General features: G+C 52.4%; 1 protein-coding gene across 3 annotated transcripts in view; it reads left to right on the forward strand.

The window, feature by feature from the left end:
* Positions 1-14,902, forward strand: part of CACNB3 (calcium voltage-gated channel auxiliary subunit beta 3) — a 74,522-nt gene that overhangs the window by 27,966 nt on the left and 31,654 nt on the right. Inside the window, exon 1 of one of the 3 annotated variants that reach the window (XM_084836990.1) lies at positions 1-7,462. This exon is cut by the window's left edge and continues 27,966 nt beyond it. The exons of 1 other annotated variant lie outside the window; for it this stretch is intronic. In XM_084836990.1, coding sequence (XP_084693116.1) covers positions 7,421-7,462 — 42 coding nt within the window. In that variant the 5' untranslated portion in view covers positions 1-7,420. One more of the 3 variants, XM_084836988.1, reaches the window with a different exon arrangement.

Here is a 14,902-nt window from a genome sequence, read left to right on the forward strand (position 1 = left end):
CTTCCATCAGCCCTCACCATTGGCTATGCTGGCCCTGCCTCTTTCACAGAATTTGATGGGGGGGTCCAGATGGCATCATCACCCACTTGTAACCCTCCCGTGTTTTCCCACTGCTTCTTCCATCTTTTCTCTTACCACCATTAAGGAAGAAAAGACAGAGTACCTGCACAATGCCTTCTGATAGCATCGGACCCCTCTGCCTGGAAGCACCCCAGTCAATAACTTGACACAAGTTCCATCCATGGCACGAGAGGAGACCAGGGTATTTTTCCCCCTGGTCAAGTGGGCAGCTCAATTCACCACAAGTTTCAAAGGTCTGCTGTTGGATATATTCAAGATTAACTAGCCCAAAGCCTCCCCTTTTAAAGAGCACTATATATCATAAAAACCAAAGATATGGCTGCTGCTGAAGAACAATTACATGGTTAAGACCTGAACAAAAGGGGGAAACTACCCTCCACCTTTCTAAATTGTTCTCCTGTATAAGCACAATCTCTGGATATAAAAATTGGACGTACAAAAAACAATAGGAGAGTGTTTTTTGGCTGAGAGGCTATTTTTGGTAGGTGCCCTTTTGCCAAGTACGCCAAGCTGTAATGGGGTTGCCAGTCATCTGATGGTGGTGGTGGTGGGAAGCTGGTGGTTGGTTGGTCACCTGGTTTCATACAGATCCTGGTAAGAAATGAGCTTGGCTCTGGCTCCATCATTCCCAAATGTAAGAGAGGGAGAGCACTCGGATGCCCCTCACCCCCCACATCCCACAGCCTTCCTTCCTCACCCCCCTTCGTTCCTCTCCTTCTTTCGGAAAGTGAAGAGGCTTCTTGTATCCCCAGGGCCTTTGTTGGCATCTGAGAGCATCCATTAGCAGCCACTCTGACCCGGCCCCCACCCGCCCCTCCAGGCTTTGTGTTTTCTTATTTATGAAACTGCTGGACTGAGGCAGCCAAATGGAAGGATTCCCCACATACATACACTTCCAGCTGTACATCCCCCACTCGCCCAAGCTGAATGACTCACAATGTGGGGTGGGGGTGATAAAGCCACAGCATTTCAGAGAAGCTCCTCATTCAACCTCTTATACCTTCAGGGTATGATGGAGCACAACCCAAAATGGAGCCACACCAGGGGAGTTGGAGAGAGGAAGTGTAAATGTCAAGAGATGGAGGATTCTTCCTGTCTGAGGCAGTAGACGTCTTAATTCCCGGACCACAGCGCAGCACAGAACTGGTACCAGAAACAAATCCTTTTACCTGCTCTCTATATCCAGGGCAGGCACTGGGCAGAGTTCAGGCTTGTGGGATCTATTTTGTTTTTTAATGCTGAGGTCTATCAACCAGGGCCAGACACAACATGGTGGCTCAGAGGGCAGAGTCAATTATCTACTGCACCACATGAAGGATACACTGGTGTATATAGCTGTCTGTCTGTCTGTCTGTCTGTCTAAAGTCTACTTCTGAGTTACTAGAGATCAGGGATTCTAATACAACTCTCTAAAACTGGCCTGCTGAGCTGAACAAAGACCCGGTCACAAGTGACCAATTATTACTCCTGTTTTAGAGATGAGGAACACTGAGGCCAAGAGAGAGAGAATCAATTAGCATAAGGTCAGCCGTGCCAGTGATTTTTCCCCTTGCAATTTTATTTACTGTTGTATTACTGTTGTTTAAGTATTGGGAGTCAGAACCCCATAGAGATTTACTGCAGATCACTTAGAGATAGACCAGTAGATCCCCACCTCCCTTCTGCCTGCCCCGCTCTACAGACAACAGCTCTATTGATCTCCCTGCAACCCCTACTCCACCCCCACTGAGCACTTATTTTCTCCCACATCAAGTCACCTTCTAACTCTCTACACCACCAGCAAGGGGTCACAGGCATTGGCCAACAGGAAACAATGCAAGGATTTTTCATCAATCGCAGCAATGCTCAGCGATCAAGTGTTCAAAAGAATTTCACCAATGAAACAATTGAACCTGCCAGGTAGGGTAATCCTTGGCTTAGGGCCTAAGAGGCCCCAAGCCAAAGCCTAAACAACCCTCAATTAACTCTACAACAGACCATGGGTTATTTGAGAGTTGTTTAACCCTCAAAAAGCATCCCTGCCACCCAGTTTCAGATGACACGAAATCTGTGGTTGGGGCCTGAATAGGCAACCTGGCACCCACAGGTACTGCAACTCTTCATGGCTTAAATAAGCCACAGTAGGCCACAGCTAATGTGCGAACCAAGTCAGTGACTGTCCAAAGTCATCCAGTGAGCTTCATGTCAGAGCAGGGACTAGAACCCGATCTCCCAAGTCCCAGTCTAACACTCTAACCACTACACCACACTGACTCTCACTGCTTCTCTCCCTTCCCTCATTTTATCCTCACAACTATGTGAGGTAGGTAAAGCTGAGAGGGAGAGAGAGACAGACTCGCCCAAGGTCATCCAGTGAGCTTCATGGCTGGAGTGAGGATTTGAACCTGGGACTCCCAGTTCAGCCTCCCCCAAAGTCAGTGTCCTCCAGATGTTTTGGACTACATTTTCCATAACCCAAGCCAGCATAGTTGGGGATGGTGGGAGTTGTAGTCCGATGCCTCTGGAGGGCGCCAGGCTGCTCTAACCACTGCAAGCCACACTCAGAACTCCCCAGTCTGTGAATGGAGCAGGGATGTGGAAGGCTGTGCCAGCCTCTTGAATCCCTGAGCTTCTGAATGATACATCCTGCCTTCATTTCCTCTGGATAATCAATTTTATTCTTGCCCCAAAGCAGCATAAATGCTTCTGTGTCTGCTTAAAAGACAGTCCCCAACATTGTGTTGCATTTTAGAGTGACCAAGAAACAAAGCCCAGGAAGGGGTTATGTAGACAGTAGGAGCAGCAGGCCTGGTTCTTAATGGCTGGGATTACTGGGGGCAAAGAACAGACTGAGCCCTCACAGTTCTCCTAAACATATCCCTATATCGCCCCCCACCTGCCCCCCACAAGTAGAAGTGAATGGCTGCTCATTATTCCAATGGAGGAAAGTAAAGTAGTCCACTTGGATGGAAAGAGGAAAAGGGAGCTGCAGGGGTGTTGTGAAAGGGAAAGGGTGCTTGGGGGCATAGTGGAGAAAGCAGAGAAAGCTGAAACCAGGAGTGGGGGGAGCCGGGTGTTCTGCGAAAGTCTTCCACACCTATCAGAGATAACAAGGGGAGTCCATTCCCTGCCTCCTCACACAGCGCTCCTCCCGTACCCTCCAGGATAGGGAGCGGGGCTTGGGGAGGGACCTCAGAGGGAGCCCAATTCTCTGTGTGCTGGATGGACAATCCCCACAGCCAGAGCTTGCCCACCCATGGTGTAAGGGAGAGAGCTGGTGGCAAACAGGTGCTGCAGGGGGGAGGAAGAGAGTTTGGGGGCCTCTTTGTGTCCTGCTTGTGAGCTTCCAGGGGCCTCTGTGGGAAAGAGGATGGTGGAACTAGATAGGCCTTTGGTCTGATCCAGCTGGCAGGGCTCTTCTTGGATTCTTCTGATATTGGGAGCGGGGAGAGAAAAGGATGGGAGAACCAGGGGAATATTTCCAGTGAGAAATATTAAGGGTTCTACCTTTAAAAGCAGCCTAGGAATAATTTTAGATTTAGATTTTAGAGAGACAACACGTTTTTTTAAAAAACTTTGCAGGCTAATTAATTAATTAATTAATTAATTACGTTTTTAGTCCATCCAATAACCAATGTTCTCTTCGGCTTAGACTTGGCTTGGGGTCCATTTAGGCCAGCATTCTGCTTTGGCATCATTGTTTCTAGGAAGCCCACCAGCAAGACACAGGGCATAGAATGAAGAGGGCTGCCTTGAAAGGATGATGATAGCACAAGGATCTAGAACTCAACCTCCCCTCCCACCCCCATGATATTTCACAGACCTTTTGCTAACCATTTCTATAAGAGCCAGCTTGGAGTGTCTGTAGTTTGGTCACCCTGAACTTCCAGCAGACAGGAAGAAAGGATCTCCCTCTGATGCATGCCACAAAGAGTGCTAGCCTGGAGAGTCTGAGAAGGAACAAGGGAGAGAGGAAGGAAGCCACCCCCACCCTCACAAGCAGCTTGACGGCCCCTCAGGAGGCTACAACATGATTCTTGATGGGCACGTTCCTAGGATGCTGTATTAAGCAGGAATATTGGTCCTGTTGAGGATGGCTGAGTGCCCATCCTGGCCTAGAAACTGAACCAAGGCAGAACATGATGGGTAGAAGCCACAGTGGGAGCATCCCAGCAAGCTGAAGGAAACATGTAGACCAAGAGGCCTTGGGCACCGGATTGGGTGGCTTGTTGGTTTCAGGGCCGGTGTAAAGGGTAGCCATGCTTGGACACCTGCTGAGGGCCCAAACCCCAGCAGGGCGCCCCCGAGAAGAGCCCCCTGGAGCTGCTCCTCCCCTTCACCCCCGCAACCTGCTTGCTCACCCGCCTCTCGCTCTGGCCCCGGCAGCGGCGGTGGTGAGGAGGGGAGCAGCAGGTGCCGCTGCCTTCTTGCTCCCTGGCTCCAGGCCTGTCAAGCAAGCAGGTGGCAGCAGGGAGGAGAGAGGAGAGGGAGCCATTGCAGCTGGCGACCACAACACCAAGAAGGTCGACTCACTGAGGGAGGGGCCCCGTGAGGGTGCCTTGCCCAAGGGCCCTCCAGACCTGGAGCCGGCACTGGTCGGTTGCGCGCTGTCTCATAAAAACACCAGGTATCAGAATTAGACAGATCCCACCGAGAGGACTTCATATTTTCTTGGGCTCACTACCTATCACTTTCTTTCAACCCATTGGCCCAGAAGTGCTTGCTCCACTGTGCTGTGTCATTCCCCAGGAGACACGTTTGGCAGGCTGGAGACTCATGCACAAAGATCCTGTGAGTACCAGTCCTGCCACAGGATAATCATAGTCACAAAAGCCCATGTGTCGCTGGCCCACAGCAGTCTTGTGTGATGATGGCTGGGGGTGCTCCCACTCAGTCCCACAAGACCTTAAGTGCTGATCGGTCCCAAACCAGTGGCATGCATGAGTCTGTGTGTTGCTCAAATGCCTCTTTGCACAGACTGACGGTGAGCCGTTCCACGATAGTCTGCGAGCCAACGGGCTGTTTGTGCCTAGTGCTAAGAGGATGGTTCACACAGCCGACCTTGTGATGCACACACTCTGCCCCACAAGCGCCTGCGGGCCAATGGGATGCTCACAGACAGTGCCACGAGGCAACCTTGTGTGGGAGAACCTGGAGTGCTCGTGCACCATTGCACAATTTGCTCGTGCCCCCGAGCCTGCAGGCTGCTCGCTGCCCATCCCACGAGAGTCCCTGTGGGCCGGGCTTCCCGTCTGCCCTGTGAGCTGGGCTGGGTTCATGAGGAAGGGGGGGGGGGTGTTGAGGCAGGCAGTGCTGCTACTACCATCTGGCAAAGCAGACACACTGCATGTCTCTCTCCAACTCCAGTGTCTTCCTGCTCAACGAGGTAATGTGGCATCATCTCCTGGGGAGGGTTGGAAGACGAGGAGTGGCCAGGTGGGGGTGGAGTAGCCCAGAGAGTGGGCCTGGGTGGCAGAACCAAGAACTGCGGCATGGGAAATGGGAGGCACTACAGGTGAGGTGGGTTGGGCCGCCAGGCAAGCCAGAGCTGTCCAGAAGAGTTAGATTGTCAGGGAGGTGATGGCGTTGGCCATGGTGGCTCGTGGCTTGATTAGCAGCAAGGGTGTGAAGCAGGGGGGCGTGTTGTAGTTTGCCTTGCCCACTAATTGCCCCCTTCCATCCCCACCCAATGCCCTGCAGTGCCCCTGCTGGGTCACTGATGCCTAAGGCAGACACTAGCTCCCCACTCAGCCAAGAACCTCAGCTGCACAGCCTCTGCGGTCCCTCTTGGAGTAACTAACTACCACATCCTTCCTCCTCAACCAGTGCTCCAGGTCTGCTCCCTACTGCAGAGTTTACCCCATACAGTAAAGCCAGAAGCTTCCCTCCTGGCGAGGATTGCTGACCCCACCCCATAGCACCCCCTGCAGGGCTGGAACAACCAAGCTAACCTACCCTCACTGCAGCACATGGTTATTTCCACATGCTGCTCTCGGTCTATCCCACTGTGCTATGGTGGCAACAGAGCCCATCTCCTCCTTTCCCCCCAGGCCAAGTGCCATGGTACTGTCCATGTAGGGCTACACCACCCAGCTGGACTCATCTGTCCCGCCACCCACCCTCTGCAAGAGAGCCAGGCGGCATAATCGATCTCCACTCCTTCCCCTCCTCAAATCCAGCTGCTCCTTATTATAATACACATGAAGTTGATATTCTCTGATGCCAAAAGCCCCATCTGGGATCGGAACCAGGGTGTGAATTATCATATATTAGTGGAGGGTTAAAAAAAAAAAATATTATTACAGAAACCCACTTAGAACAACTCCCCACCAAGGGAGGTTGAACCTCAGGAATGCTGATCTCCCCACCAGGGGGCACTATAAGAAGCTGGGGTAAGCCTGGGTGGGGGTAGGGGGTACCCAGCCTGGAATTGCAGCAAAGGCAGTGGGAAAGATGTGTCAGTAGGGTGGGCGGGGTTGCTGGCGGTGGAAAGAAACTTGAAGGAACTCGGGAAAGGCAGAAAAAAGGAGATATTAGGGTTGGATTATCTGACAGTGTAATCCTCTGATCAGGAAGCCTTTCCCCCGTAATTCCTCTTGTGTGCAGACTCCCATTGGAAATACACTCTGCACTAACTCTGGAGACCTTTCTATTCATACTTCATCTGTTCCAGGGATCAGCCCCAGCCTAGGAAACAGTAGGCTGAGCTCCGGTGAGCCAAGGCAAACGAAACCCTGGGAAACGGTGAGGCAGGGGCGGATGAGCGGCTTCACCCCCCACCCCCATCTCCACTTTCCTGGATCTGTAATGTCTCTCCCTCCTGCCCCATTATATTCTGCGGGAGGAACATGCGGGAGATTAACGGGGGGGAGGGAGTTGGATCATCCGTTGCAGCTCCTCTCGCTTGTTCCCCAATTCAGAACCCCACCCCAAACCCCGTTTTAGAGGATCCGAGGTGAAGAGAGGGGAGATGGCTGGAAGTCGGTGGGGGTGGTGGGTAGGAGGTCGAGGACGCCCGCCGCCGTTGCCGCTGGAGGAGGCTTGTTCACTAGCTTTGCTGGGCGCCTCCCCCCCCCCCCCCTAATGTGATTATATAGCGCCTGGCACGTCCCCGAGTCCATTATCGGAACGGCGCGTAGCGGGAGGAGGGGAGGCGAGCAAGGAAGAGGAGAGGGACGCACGGCGGCGCGCACAGCGGTCGTCGGGAGGAGAGAGCCAGAGAAGGCAGAGCGAGGAAGGCGCTTGGAAGCGGCGCGGCGGGGAAAGCAGCGGGGGCGGGGGGCGCCTCCCTCCCTCCTTCTTCCCAGCTGGCACCGCACCCCGGGCCCCGCCGGCCGGCCGGCTCCCTCCCCGTCCGTCTATGTCTTTTTCTGACTCCAGCGCAACCTTCCTGCTCAACGAGGTAACTTAACAGGCACCGCGCAGCCGCCGCCGCTGCCGCCGCCTCCCACCACGCCGATCTCAGCCCCCTTCGCTTGTCTTCTCCGCCCCATTCTTCTATCCTTCCTTCCCCCCTCCCGCCCCAATTCCTATCCGTGCCAAGCCCGGTCCCTTTCTTACCCCTCTTTGGCCCTCTATTACCCACCCGCCGCGGTTGCAACTCTTGGCAGATCCAAAGACCCTGGGAGAAGGCGGCGGCGGCGGCGGCGGGGTGGGGAGATGGGGAGGGGGAGAGTCAGGCAGCTGTGCGTCTTTGCTTCTCTCCGTCCCGCCCCCACCCCGCGCATTCTGGTTGTATTTCTAGATCCGGGGACGGGGGGTCGTATTAGAGGGGGTGTTCGGAAAACGCGAGGTAGATACCCCTCTTTGGCAAAGTCTGGTGTAAAAACAAAGAGAAGAATCAGGGTGGAATAACTGGGCATCTCCCCAACTTTAGATGGGAAATGGGAGATTGGGGATGGGTGGGTGGGTTTAAGCGAGTGCCAGCAGCAGCTCTGGCATCGAGCGAAGAGCGGCATATGGAGACAGAGCTTGGGGAAACTGCAGGGGGGGAAATCCCCATCTGGCCCCATTTCCTGCAAAGCCATTTCTCCTTCCTCCCCCACCGCCATCCCCCACGCTGCCTGCCGCCCCTGACAACCTTGTTCCTGCCCCAGAGGTTGGGAGGGAAGGTTTGAGGGCGAAGCAACTCATCTGCCAGTTGGGATGTGTGTGTGTGTTGGGGGGTGGGAGCCCGAGGTGGCAGCAAAGGTGGTTGTGGGGAGGGGCTGGATGGGTTGCCGGGGGCGGCTGGTGGAAGGCAGTCGTTTGGCACTGAGGACCAGGTAAGCGATGTGCAAGGCAATTAGGGCTGTTGGTGCTAGGATGGAAGTGGAGATGATGGGGACAGTGGCCTGGACTTCCCCATTTCTTCCTCTGCGAACCCCTCCCCTTCCCACATTCCTCCGCTTGTCCCGTATTGCTGCCTCCCCTGCCTGACCCGCGCTCGTCCAGCAGGCCTGACCCCAGGAAGGCTTTCCTGCCCTTCTTCACCCAATGGTTGGGTGTATCTAGCAGGCAACTTTTCCTGCGGCGGATCGTCTTGATGCCCCTCAGATTGATTTGAGAGGAACTGAGAGGAAACTGAGAGGAAGCTGCTTACCTAAGGCACCCAAGTGAGAGGGCAAAACGAGGGGCAAAGGTTGTTGCCCGCTGAGAATGTACTTATACCGCATCCCCATCCAACGGGGCTGCCCTACTGTTCCGTGTGCCCTCTTGGTGGGCCCTCTCCAGCCTTTTGTTTCCTTTCTGCCGATCTGCGCCACGCCCATTGGCACCCCCACCACCCCAGCTCTTCCGTGTTGCCCCCTCGCCCCAGCAGGTGCAGGCGGATCTGGATGGTCCAGTAGCTGTTGCTTGCCTCGCCTGCCTGCCTGCCTGCCTGCCTGCCTTTGTGCCTGCCCCCCAGGGGAGGGCTGGTGGGTGGGCGCTATTGTTTTTGCCGTCGCTGCTGAGCTCAGAGCCAGAGCATTCCGGGTGGGGAGTCTGACAGAGAGCGGGCTGAGCAGCCTTGCGATTGTTTGCTATCTGCTGCCCCCCCAACCCAGTTGGGGCAGGGGGCAAAGCACTGGACACCTCTCCGGTCGGAGGAGCTGCCACCTGCCTCCCCCCCTCTCCCCTGGTTCCCGGACGATCCTTTTCCCCACCTCCATGTATGAGGACTCCTATCTCCATGGATTCGAAGACTCCGAGGTGGTGAGTCGACAGGCTGGGAGAAGGGGCTATTTTAAGCATGGGAGCCGCCCACCTTAAACGGAACCTGGCATCCTCATAGGGTGGGGGGGGGGAGTTCTGGGGCTAGTGAGTGATGATGTTGGAAAGTTGGGGCAGGGGAGCCGGGGGGGGGGCTTAGGGGGATGTGGAGTAAGCGACTGTTCCTAGCACAATTGCAGGCGGCACAAGGCACTGTGCTCCCCATGCATCTTTGACGGAGGAGCGCTATGTCCTGCTGGGAGAATCACTGAGTGGTGATGGTGGTAAAAGAGTTGCTTTCCTTGGCTTGTGTGGATTGGCGTGAGGGTTGTGGATAGTTGGGACTTGGTCCTCCCCTAGGACTGGGGACTGGCGTTGGGTAGATGGGGTTGCTCTGACTTTGACTGGATGGAGGGGTGCCCTTCTCGCCTCCTAGGGAAGTGAGTAGCCTTCTCGTAATAGCTCCCCCTGCTGGCTGGTGAGGATAAGGCACACAGGATAGTCCATTAAGTATGGTAGAGGGCACTGAACAGAAGCAGAGGGGATAGTGCAAACTCAGCGTTGATTCCAGATTTAGCCATACTTAAGACTAGACCCATTGGAATCAATAGGACTTGAGTCATGTTACTTAGAGAAGACCCATTGGAATCAATGGGACTTAAGTGAGTCATGACTTACTCAGGTCCCATTGACTCCAATGTGTCTAAACTCAAGTAGCAAGACTAAATCTAGAGCCAGCCCTCAGCCTGTGCCTTTTGGAGGCAGCTCCTTAGCTGGATGTCCTCCTGCATGAGTTGGGGAAGAGGTGCGGAAAGCATCAGTCTTCCTAGAAGAGGGAACCCAAAAATAGTTCTATTGTGAAAGAGGTGTTCCTTTTATCCAGCTGTTTGAGCTCCAAAGGGCAGAAATCTTGGATGGGAAGTTTGTAGGGCTGTGACTGGACATGGATAAGAAAAGAGGCTATCTGGGAATTCAAGGGAAGGGAAAGGGGCATCTGGATGGCTAGGGAAATCTCTGCCCGTAAACCAGTTCAGCAGGTCTGGACTGAACCTCTTTGTCAATCTCCTTAGGAGCCCATCAATAATAAGTCAGGTGCCGGACTCCCCACATGATGCCGGAACAGTTCTTTTCATGCCCAGACCTGGTACTTCCTGCCCACCTGGTTGGGGTCAGGCACCCACAGCAGGCACAGCTGCTCCGCTTTGAAATGGGTGGGCGGGTGCCAGCAGGAGGAGGCAGATGATCAGATGACATGACGGAACTGGGCTGTGGGGGGCACCGTGGCATTTTCCAGAGTGTCTGCCTGAGCTGGGGGTGGGGGGACACACATTGTGTGCTGCGTGAGTTGTCCCCCCCCCCCGTGATTTCTAGCACCTTTCACCTAAGCCATAAACGCTTTTTAAAGACTGTTGCAAGGTATGGTTTCTTTTCTTGGTGTCAACTGATCACCTCCATGTGCAGGGAAAGGGAGGGAAGGTGCAGAACTGGGACAGCCGGCATGAGAGCAAGAGACACTTGGAGCCGTAACTCTGTCATTCTCTACCTCAGCCTTCCCCAACCTGGTGCACTCCAGATGTGTTTGACAACTCCCATCATTCCCAACCAGCATTGGGGAAGGCTGTTCTATCCCATGGTTTGGGGAAATATTCCAGATCCCTAAGTGTTAGTATCAGGTATCCTAACAAATCCCTGGCACCTGCTACTCCATCTCCAATCTTGTTTCCTCATTTACAGGTTTGTTTTAATTTACATTTATTTATGACATTTATATTCTGCCTTTTCCTCCACGATGCTCAAGGTGGCATTCATGGTTCTCCTCCCCAGCCATTTTTGTCCTTGCAATAACCTAACCTTGTGAGGGAGGTAAGTTAGGCTAAGAGAGGATGATGGGCCGAAGGTCACCCAGGGAGCTTCAGGGCTGACTTGGGCACTGAATCAGAGTCTCCCCAATCCTAAACTGACCCAGCCTTCCCAAACTGGTGTCCTGCAGATGCTTTGGACTTCAGCTCTCATCAGCTCTAGCCAGCATGACCAATGGCCAGGAATGCTGGGAGTTGTAGTCTAAAATACCTGGTGCTAGCCGCAGATCTTTGGTTCCACCAATGGAAAGACAACTCTCGCAGAATGGGACTTCCACATCCTCTCTCCTTCCACTGTAGCCCCCTGCACGCCCTCCAAGTCTGCTCTGGAGGGTTGGGGGAGCGCCCAGAGCAGGTTTGGAGGGCGCCCAGGGGGGCTGCGGTGGGGAGGTCACAGAAGTCCCAGGCCACCAGTGGTGTCCTTCTGCTGGAGGAACCAAAGATCTGGATCCAACTCCTGGAGGGGACCACTGCGCTACATTGCACATATTGGCTCTGGGTGTGCAGTTTTTCAAGGAAGGAACCAACAGGGCAAATGGCAAGCTTTCATGCTGAATTGGAGTCGGGGTGGGGAGAGGAGGAACAGGGATCTGAAAAAATGACCACTGTTGGACTTTGGGTAGTTCTGAATTTACCTGTTGCAATGGTAAGTCGAAGAAACTGCCTGGTAGAGTATAAGATGGGTCAGTTGCTTATCTCCAGATGATGATAGTTTTCCCCAACTTTGTGCCCTCCAGATGTGTTGGACCAACTGCCATCATCCCCAGACAGCATGGCCATTGTCAATCTGGGATGGCCATTGTCCATGCTGTTTGAAGAGGATGGGCATTGTAGTCCAACACAACTAGAGGGCACCAGGTTGAAGAAGGCTGCAGTATGTTGTCTCCGTGGAGCTCTCCCACCTCCTCTCCAAATGCATGGCCCTGCATCCATCATTCTCTTGCCCATATGTAAGTGCTCAGAAAACACCGCATCAGATGTCTGGTGGTTGCCTCATCCCCTTTCAAATCAGGATAGACCATGAGAGCCACACTCTTTTCCATCCATCCCTCTACCCCTTGTTGGGATCCACCACCACCACGCACTTCCTTCTCCGTAGCCTTCCCTGGGGTAGGCAGCTAATTCATGGTGCAATCCCTTTCCATATGCAGTGTCCTATAAAATAAGGAATCTCCCTTTTTTGTGGGTGTTGTCCCCCCCCCTCAGCAAAATGAGAGATAGGCCATGCTGAGGATGACAGCTGAGGCTGGAAGGCCGCTTGGCCAAGTGGTGAAGCTTTTTGCTGGGGAGAGGAGAGGGAGGGTTTGCTGCTCATTGACAGCTGGGATCTTAAGCTCTTTGGCCAAGAAGATTCATTTTCCTTTTGGAGGGACGGTACTTGCAGCTGTGACAACATAGATCAGGCCAGAAAGAGCCTCTCTCTCTTCCACAGTAGAGGGGGCAGTTAAAGGATTTTCCATTGGTGGCTCCAAGTCCAGTTCTTTTTAGGCCATCTCCTGGGTACCTGCACATCAGGCATGCATATAGCAAGGAAGTATCTCTCGGGCTTACTTTGAACACAGCCTCCAACAGGGCTCTCTTAACCCTGGAATATGTTTCAGGAAACAGGAAAGAGAGAGAGAAATCTTGGCTATGTGCAGAGTGCATTTCTCTCACCACTGAATAACCACAGCAATTCCCGACACATGTGACATGACAGTAGGGCAATCGGCTCCCAGGGCCATAGGGATTTGAAGGCAAAGGGCATGACTTCTGATTGAGCTCTGACACATTCCTTCTTCTTCATCATCATGCACAACATATGTCCCTCTTAGCTTCCTCTCCCCTGTTTTTTTCTTTTCAGGTCAGCAGCCAGATTTAGACATGAGTAGAAAGGAATTTTGTTGTATTATTTTGTTTCACATTGTCCACTTCTTCCCTTTCCCCAAGCAGTGGGAAGTCCAGAGAGTAGCTATCTCTTTGGGAGGAAAGGAGAGTGCACGGGAGACTTAACAGTGTCTTCTTCATCTGTTATAGGGCCAGGAGGGGGGATAACTTTTCCTCATTGGTGGACCCTTCTTTACAAAGGTTCCATAGGAAAAAGAATTACTGATAGGCTGTCACCAGTCAGGATGGGCCTCCTGACACACTCTAGTCTGCCCAGCTGCTTGGGGAGTTGCTGAGCCCTTCAGCCCAATGCTAGGAAAAAATAACAAATAATAACTTCCCAAAGTCCAGAAACACAGAACTTAACCCCCTTTTAAAAAATCCCAGAAACACAAGTGGTAGCGTTGTAACCATGTGGTCTTTCATGTGGGGAAGAGTTTAGTGAGAACTGCTGATTAAAACAACACAGCCAAGTGTCAGAATATAAAAAGGGAGTTTACATAGGAAAAATGGGGGAAAGCAAAGGGAAGGCAATGACGACACACATGCGCAGAATTCCAAATAAAACCAGTAAGGTCAGTCTAACTAAACTAGTAAAATGCTACCTACTTGAGTAGAGTCTTGGGTTCCAGACCATATGAAGAGTTTATTGCAGAGAGGATAGTCTGAGAGAGAACATCTTGGGCTCCAGTTAGATGGTATACAGGACAGCTCTAGGACTGGATTAACCCTTCTTTTACCGGGATCTCAGTTCAGCAGAAGCTAGCCCCTTGGCAGAGACTGATCGCTGTTTTGTCCAATAATGTGATAGTCTCCATCTCTGATGTCAGAGGTCTAGCCAGCAAATCAGAAAGTTACCTAGAGGCTGGACCCGCCTCCTTAACAATTGTAAACTTGCATATCAAAAGCACAAAGTGGTTGGAACCAGTCAGCCTATTCTAAAACAGAGCTTAATGTTTGGATCACATTTTGAAGGATAAAGAAGTGAAGTAAGGTTATGTAAGCCTACTCAGGTTGCCCGACAGGGTACCAACTGACCACTTACTCTTGGAGGCACTGTTGAGCTACATTCATATATACAGGTTTCATTACATCATCATACTGCATTTATGCACGCACAGGTTGAGCAGGCATTAGAGGGAGAGAGAAAAAGCATACAGGCAGACAAAGGGATAAGTGCCAAAAGAAACATCCGTACACTAGAAATCCAAAAAGCATCCTGACCAATCCTATCCCAATAGGGCTGGCCTATGGCATTTTGCTGCTGAAGGGGAGCAGCAAATAGTGCCCCCTCCCCAAGACAAGGCACATAGTAACCAAGGTTTGCCAAGTTATTTTGGCACCAGAAGCAGAAACACCCACAAGCATCTCTCCCTGGCCCTGGCAGTAAAATACAAGAAGACTAAATTAAATCACTAGCAATTTGTTGTCTTTTCATGACATCCCAAATCAGGTGCCTGAGGCAGCTGCGTCACTCTGCCCAACACTAGGCCTGGCCCTGTGATATTCGGCTGTTCTGGCATATGTTACTTGCACATGCATGTGACAAATTCCTGACAGTTAACAAAATAAATAAATGCCTTTTGGGGAGGCTGAAATTTGGAGTGGAGTAGTGGCAGTGAGAGGCGCTGATTAGCCCTTTCCCCACCAACTGTATTTCTGTTCAAAATCACCCACCAGCCCGCCCTCAAATCTGTGGGGAAAGGGTTAAGCAGTTCCTTCTGTCATTGCTCCTCTGCCCAGAATTGCAGCCTCTCACAGCTGCTTTTCACTTAAAACAAAAACAGAAACAAAATCTGTCAGGGCTTCGTTAGATGCATTTGCACATAATGTGTGGTTTGCTGTCCCTGTTCTGGATGCGTGGAGAACAGCAATTACAGTGCCTGTTGTCCTATGAATGAAATGATGCTAACCAAGCCAAAATGGGGCTTTGAATGAGAGGACAT

The sequence above is a fragment of the Heloderma suspectum genome, chromosome 2 (assembly GCF_057233095.1).
Source record: "Heloderma suspectum isolate Gila_16-S chromosome 2, 16-S_ref, whole genome shotgun sequence".
In the NCBI taxonomy this organism is placed as follows: Eukaryota; Metazoa; Chordata; class Lepidosauria; order Squamata; family Helodermatidae; genus Heloderma; species Heloderma suspectum.